This window comes from Apaloderma vittatum, unplaced genomic scaffold, assembly GCF_000703405.1.
Source record: "Apaloderma vittatum isolate BGI_N311 unplaced genomic scaffold, ASM70340v1 scaffold1910, whole genome shotgun sequence".
Classification (NCBI taxonomy): Eukaryota; Metazoa; Chordata; class Aves; order Trogoniformes; family Trogonidae; genus Apaloderma; species Apaloderma vittatum.
The window spans coordinates 16059-22615 of NW_009693792.1; the positions used below are offsets into that span (position 1 = coordinate 16059).

General features: G+C 46.2%; 1 protein-coding gene across 1 annotated transcript; it reads left to right on the forward strand.

The window, feature by feature from the left end:
- Positions 1-984: 984 nt before the first annotated feature.
- On the forward strand, positions 985-1563 carry LOC104270430 (dnaJ homolog subfamily B member 8-like; the record flags this gene model as incomplete). The annotated part of the gene is made up of 2 exons (XM_009864809.1): positions 985-1141; positions 1175-1563. Coding segments are annotated over 2 exons (546 nt in total), but the record flags the coding sequence as incomplete, so codon positions are not given.
- Between the last annotated feature and the right edge of the window lie 4994 nt (positions 1564-6557).

Sequence of the window (6557 nt, forward strand, 5' to 3'; positions counted from 1 at the left end):
CTGGCACTTCCTTGGAGACCTCCTTCACGCAATGATTCCCTGTGAGGATATTGCATTTCCCACAGGAATAGCAAATCCAGGGAACAGAAACAGATGATGATGTCAGACTCGATAATTAAAGTTCAGCTCCTCAGGCTGAACTTGTCTGGGTTGAGTTCATAGGGCATCCCACGCATACACCTCAGGAGAGATATCCAAAACAGAGGCTAAGGTTGTTAATGATCTAAAATCTGGACATTTATTTTGGTACCAACATGAGAGCTAAGCTCTTCTGGAAGTGTTAGGCTTAATTATAAATTCAGAAGAGATCATGGTAGTCATCTAACAATGATTTTATGAAAAGGGTCCACTCTTTATTTTTAAATAAACAACCTCACACAGCTTCAAATGCTGGAACATCTGGTGTTGTCCACTGTGTTGGATTCCTCCCACAGCCTGGCTAGGGCTAAAGGAAGAATACGAGGGAGTCTCCCTATCTATTTCGGTCCTTAATCACATATTTCTCACCAAAGCCAGGTCTTGTAACATGCTTCTAACAAAGCAAGAGGCAGCTAGTTTCCCAGCCTTGCATCTGGCCTTTGGATAAGGAAAGTTCACTCTGCTAGTTCCCACCGCACATTTAGTGTTACAGCAAAGATTTTACAGATTAGCATTGGAATATATATATACACACACTAAAATAGATTATCAATACATGACATATGTGATTAATACTGCATAGTATGGGGTTGTGAGGTTCATCTATAGGTCAACTTCAGTTCAGGGCCTACGATTCAGGCCCTAGCACTTCAGCAGTGACAACCAACTCCATCCTAGAATGAAGTCAGGTCATAGAGGCATAGAACTGCAGAATGGTTTGAGTTGGAAGGGACATTAAAGATCACCTCGTTGCAACCCCCTGCCATGGGCAGGGGCACTTCCCATTAGACCAGGTTGCTCCAAGCCCCGTCCAACTGAGCAATGATTGGCTGAGCCCCCTCTGAGGCACTGAAATGGCATTCTGAAAAGAATCCCAGCAACAAGGTGGAAGCTGAAAAGAAGTTCAAAGAAGTCTCTGAGGCATGTATGATTTTGTTCAATTCTCAGAAACCATCAGTCTATGGAATGTCTCTAAAGGAGAAAAGACCCCATAGAGAAAGAAGTTCCATGGAGTCATAACAGCTCCTTTGTCCCCCTTACAAATTTCGTGACTTTGAGGAGATCTTTAGGAAAATCTTGGAAGGGATGGATCCTGTCATACAAACTTTCTGGGATCCCTTCAGTGACATCATAAATGCTGGTGAAAATCCTCACAGTACAAGTGGAAGAGGAAAAAGCTCCAGCCTGTTTTCTGACTTTAAGAAACTGTTTGCACTGAGGAATTCATCCAGCCCTAGCAAGCGGCTCACCTCCTCCTTCACTGAGAGTACAACTGAGACACACACTGTCAGATCAGCCTCAACCACTACTGAGATGATCAACGTCAAGAAGATCATGTGGAAGATCACCCGGAAGATCACTGAGAATGGGCAGGAGATAATAAAAGAAGACCTGAGGGTTGTGTTGATAAAGCACAAGCATTAACCATAAGCTGTGGGATATACTTTCACTGCCCAACGGATGGGATCTACTACAAGCAGCATTAATAAATGCTGAGTTTATGACTACAACTGATGCAGACTTTTCAGTGGTTGGGAACAAATACTTCGCAGGTATAGAGTTACACTAAACTAAGGAGTAGGACTCTACTAATCCTGTGTAACATCATAGGTAGTGCTTGTTCAGTCAATAGGTATAGTAGATACATGTGAAAGCAACCTTGCTGGTTTGCTGAAGAGACCAAGTTAATACAGCATGAGGAGGCAGGCTGGTTGATGGACAGGTAAGGAAGAGAGCTCTGACAAGCTATAGGTCCTCTTCCAAATCCCTCAGATGCCAACCTTGAAGTCTGCTAGCTGGAAGAGTAAAGACTGAATGATCCTCATACACAATTCTGAGGCTGAGGGAAGAATATCCTACCTTTGGTGTATGAAAAGATGCATATACATTGAAAAAAGCTTTTGTACATGGGCAAGCAAGTGTGGGAGGTTCAATGGGTCATGCAGAGCCTAGAGAAGAGGGACTGGCATGGGAAAGAACAAAGGAATGTAGAAAATGTCATTCCTCAGACTGTAGAAGAAAATTGGAGCTTTCTTCAGAATGCCCTAGAAGTTATGACCAGAGACCCTGATGTAGCTCAGGGGCTGAAAGTGAGCAGGGAGAAGGTGAATTTGGCTCTTAGACTGGGACCGCCTATGGTCCCTTTCTGCTCATTCAGACAAAAAGACCTAAATTCGAACCACGATTCAAACAGATTCCAAGGGGCTGAGTTTAGCTCCCTCTTTGTGCAAAGCTGGACGCAGGGACTTAGATGGTGCTTTACCATCCTTATTGTGTTGCTCACAGCTGCAAGAGCCAGTTCACAATGCATTTCTTGCACAGCCTGCCAGCACGCTGCTTTCATTCTCTACTGAGCTAAAGAACGCGCTCCCCACGTTTCTATCCTTCCCGGCGCTGTCATGAACTGCTGAGCCTTGTTTCTTGCTTGGCCAGATCACCTTAGGCGTTTAAAATCTTACACGCCTCTTTATTTTCAGTCCCACGCTACATCCCCTTGAGTTTCCCAGCTTGCCCTGCCCACTAATGTCTCCCTGGAGACTGGAACTAGCTTTCAGGGACATTTTCACTCTAATCCAGATTGCAGTTGTTGCCTGCATTTGGGCAGGTCTTTGCATCTGTTTCCTCTGCTGTAAAACAGGAATAACAGACTCCCATGCTTTGAAGGAGACTGTGAGGTAGTGGCTAGTAAAGGACTCCAAACATCAAGCAGTAAGTTAAACTAAGCCAGAAAGCTGCCACTCTGAAAGAAGTGCTCCCATTCTCAGTCAATCCACAAGCATAATTCAACTGAATTTGCTAAGAAATGAAAGCTCTCCCAAATTCACAAGTTCTGGTATCGGTTGAGAAGAGCAACTACTACACTACACCCAATACTTAAACTAAGAATAATGATACAGATTGTATATACACTCACCCACATAAAGATGACACACTCTTTAACCAAAACTTTTTACTTTTGAAAAGAAAAATTCAGGTTAAAATCACCTTCCTTAACAACTGATGCCATGCCCAGGTTGGAAAAACAGACCAAAACTGTATTTGTTACATTAAGGGCTGTTAATTCCCTATAAGACCCTCTCTCAGCAAAAAGAAAAAATACAGAGAACTGGCAGTCGTAAGTCCATACTGGGTTCACAGAGGGAGGTTAGCAGTGACAGGAGAGTGCAAACCTCAGTGCAGGGTCAAACCACGTCTGCTGCTCCTCCACAGTTTGGAAGCCACCAGCAGACTTGCAGGCATTGGGACTCCGCGGATTGCAAAGATTAAAAGGGCTTGGTATAGAAAGATTATTTTGGTCAGAGCAAATACAAGTAAATATTTCTGTTGATACTCTCTCTGTGGACAGAGGGCTTCTTGAATTTACCTTATGCTACTTCAGAGGAAGTCCAAGGTAAAAAAAAATGAACAAAACCTAAACACAAAAAAACCCCAAACTGGATCGGAAACTGAAATGGTCTTTGATCAAAATAACATGCTTTGAAATCTGGACCAGAGTTGAATTCCCAGATCCTCAACATTTTCAGCTTGGTAGGGCTAAAACTTTGCTTCAGTCTCATCTCTAATGGGATACTTTTATGTATGCACAGCATTATTTCTTGATCTGAGATAAAGATATGCAGATACACACACATCTTAGACCTGTCCTGCCTTGGGTCAGCAATTCCCTCTCTTGTGTCAATATTTAGGGCAGCATCTAAGAGCAAGAGCTTTCTTGTCCCATCACTAGGTCAGAACTCCTGGAGTAGCTCTAGCAGCTTCACGTACCAAAACCTGCCATTGGGAATATGGATCAGGAAGGGACTCTGCTCACCCAGTGTCGAGCCCAGGACAACCTGCAGATCCCCTTCCACATCTCCCTGCGCACAGAAGACAACCCTAAGGGTCTGGTGGCAAGAGAGCAGGTCAGATTGTGTTAGCAAAGTCCTGCATTCCCACAATGGCAAGAAATACACCAGGTGTGCCCAAAGCACGCATGGAAACTGGTTGTATCTTACAAAAGTTAAATAAACCTCTGCAAACTTTGCCTTGGGAGAAAACCCTTGCCTGTCCCAGGACATGGGATCGGACTAACACTGAGCCTGTCAGTGAAACACTAACACTTTCAAGGAGCTTTGTAAAGCTATTCCTCCTGCCATTTTGCAGCTGCAGCCCCAGAGGAGGCGGCACCAGTTGCCCAGCCACAGCATAACCTGGGACCCTTTGCCTCTCCCAGTTCCAGCTCTCTCTTCCTCTTCCAGAAATTCATCCTCCATCTAAAAAGCTGTATTTTGGGACCTTCTCTGGTCAGTGATGTGTCTTTCAGGTGTGTTCATGGCTGCAGACAACTGCATGTGCAGTTGATCCACTTATGAGGACCACAGGTACCAGGTGCAGAGCGTTTTCTTCAGCTGCCGATGGAAACAAGACCCTCATCCTTTCAGTCACCACCGGGCACAAGGGGCTCATTTCAAGCACCAGCTCTGCTTGAACACATCACACTGGGGAGCAGCTCGAAGCCTCCCATTTGACTGCAGCACCAAACCCAAGCACGTGGTCCTGGTAAGAGCCAGGAGTGAAAGCGGCTTGAGCAGTGCCGCTGAGCGTGGCCGGCAGCCTGCACAAAGAGGCTGAGTCATTATTTTATTAGCAGGCCCCACAACTACTTTAATGTGGGCTTAGACTGCAAAAACAAAAACATACATAAAAGCATTTGGAATTACTTCATAAAATACTAAATCACAATATTAACCGACTGACCTTTGCTCTGTGCAGACCTGCTAATTTTAGCAATTACAGCCAACAACTTGAACATATCAAGTGGGCAACTGTTTAACAATAATGACATCTGCTTGGAAAATCCAATTACGTCTAAACATCTTTAAATCCCCACTAGGGGATACCTGCTTTCTTTTTGCAACTGTTAGTCTCTGCCTAATAGGATTTTAAACTCGCATCCTGCTGCACACTGTGGTGGCAGTGGCCCCTCTCCCTGGAGTGGCAGGCGCCGGGCCACCCGCCCACTAAACAAGACCACCTCTCCGTGGAGTGGCAGCAGCAGGACCCCCAGCCCATTAAGCAGACAGTGAGAGTCTCTCCTCGGACAGTGATGGAAGCAATTTGTTTTTTCAACAGCCTAATCTGATAGAAGGGTGCATTAGCTGGATCCCTTTGCTCCCATCCCCTGCGCAGATACTGGTCCCCTCTGCAGCCCCCCAAGGTTACAGGTGATGGACACAACCAGGGCTGCTCTCTGCAAGGAAGGATCTTGCTACCAAGGCAGGCTTTGCAGCCGTCGGTGCCTTTTGTGGGGTAACTAACATAAGATTTTTTTTTTCTTGCAATGTCCTCAGATTAGTTTTGTTTTCTGGGTTGACCTCTGTTTCTTTCCTCTCTTTTCTCCGTTCATCCTCTAACCCTAGCTACTTAAAAGCCTCTGCCTTGCTCCCTGCTTCTTGGGTGAAACTCCAACATGGAAATCCTCTATAACGGGAATTCCTAAAAGGCAATAGCTACACAGTGGCTTTGGCAACCATACTTCAGGCCTGCAAGTTTTTCTGCCAAGAAATGTGACATTAGAAGTAAATGGGACCAGTGAGAAAGAGTGAACACAACAAAACCACCCAACTCTCCAATAAAGTGCCCCAACGTAGACCAGGAGCCTCTGCCATAAATTCAAAGGTTCTTAATCAGTCCCCAGTTTGGTTGTTTCAACCCTCTGAGCTCCACTGATCGGGCAGCAGCCTCAGCTCCAGGGTTCCACTCCTGATCGCTCCGCACCCTGGACTGTGAGGCTATTGTCAGATATTTAAATTGAGATACAAGAACAGAATATTTCCGTCCCTTCTCCTCCCTCCCTCTCCCTCCCCGGCCAGTCTGGCTCTTTTCTGATGGAGCGTGCAGCAAAATCACAATCACATGTTTGCAGCAGTAGGAGGCCATTGGCATGGAAGTGGCTGTGATGTCACTACAAACATTTCCACCCTATCCCATTTCTCCAGAACAGTCTCCGTTTTTATGACCCCATCCTGAGATCTGCAGGAAATCAAATTGTCCTGATTCTATTTTGAGCGCTGGTGTCATGGCATCAATATATAACGATGTGGTGTCAAGTCGGAGAGGCTCGAGTGCTCTGCCGTGGTGTCGCAGCCGGTTTATTTTGTGCAACTCTACAGGCTGGATCACAGCCCTGCGGATGCCACACTCACCAAGCTGGGACTGCTCGGGACACGTGCGCAGAGCTAACGGGACGAGCTGCAGGGGCAGGTCTGGCTTTGCCCCCTCGGCAGCATCCACACCCTGTTAGAGAGTACCAGCCGGGGCATGATGGTACCAGAGGGCAGAGCAAAGGCTTGGGCATACACGACGTGGGGTTCCTGCAGAGAGGCGCACTGGATGCCAACCAGCCCCCGGAGGCTGCACGCAAGGGAAGAGAAGAGCAT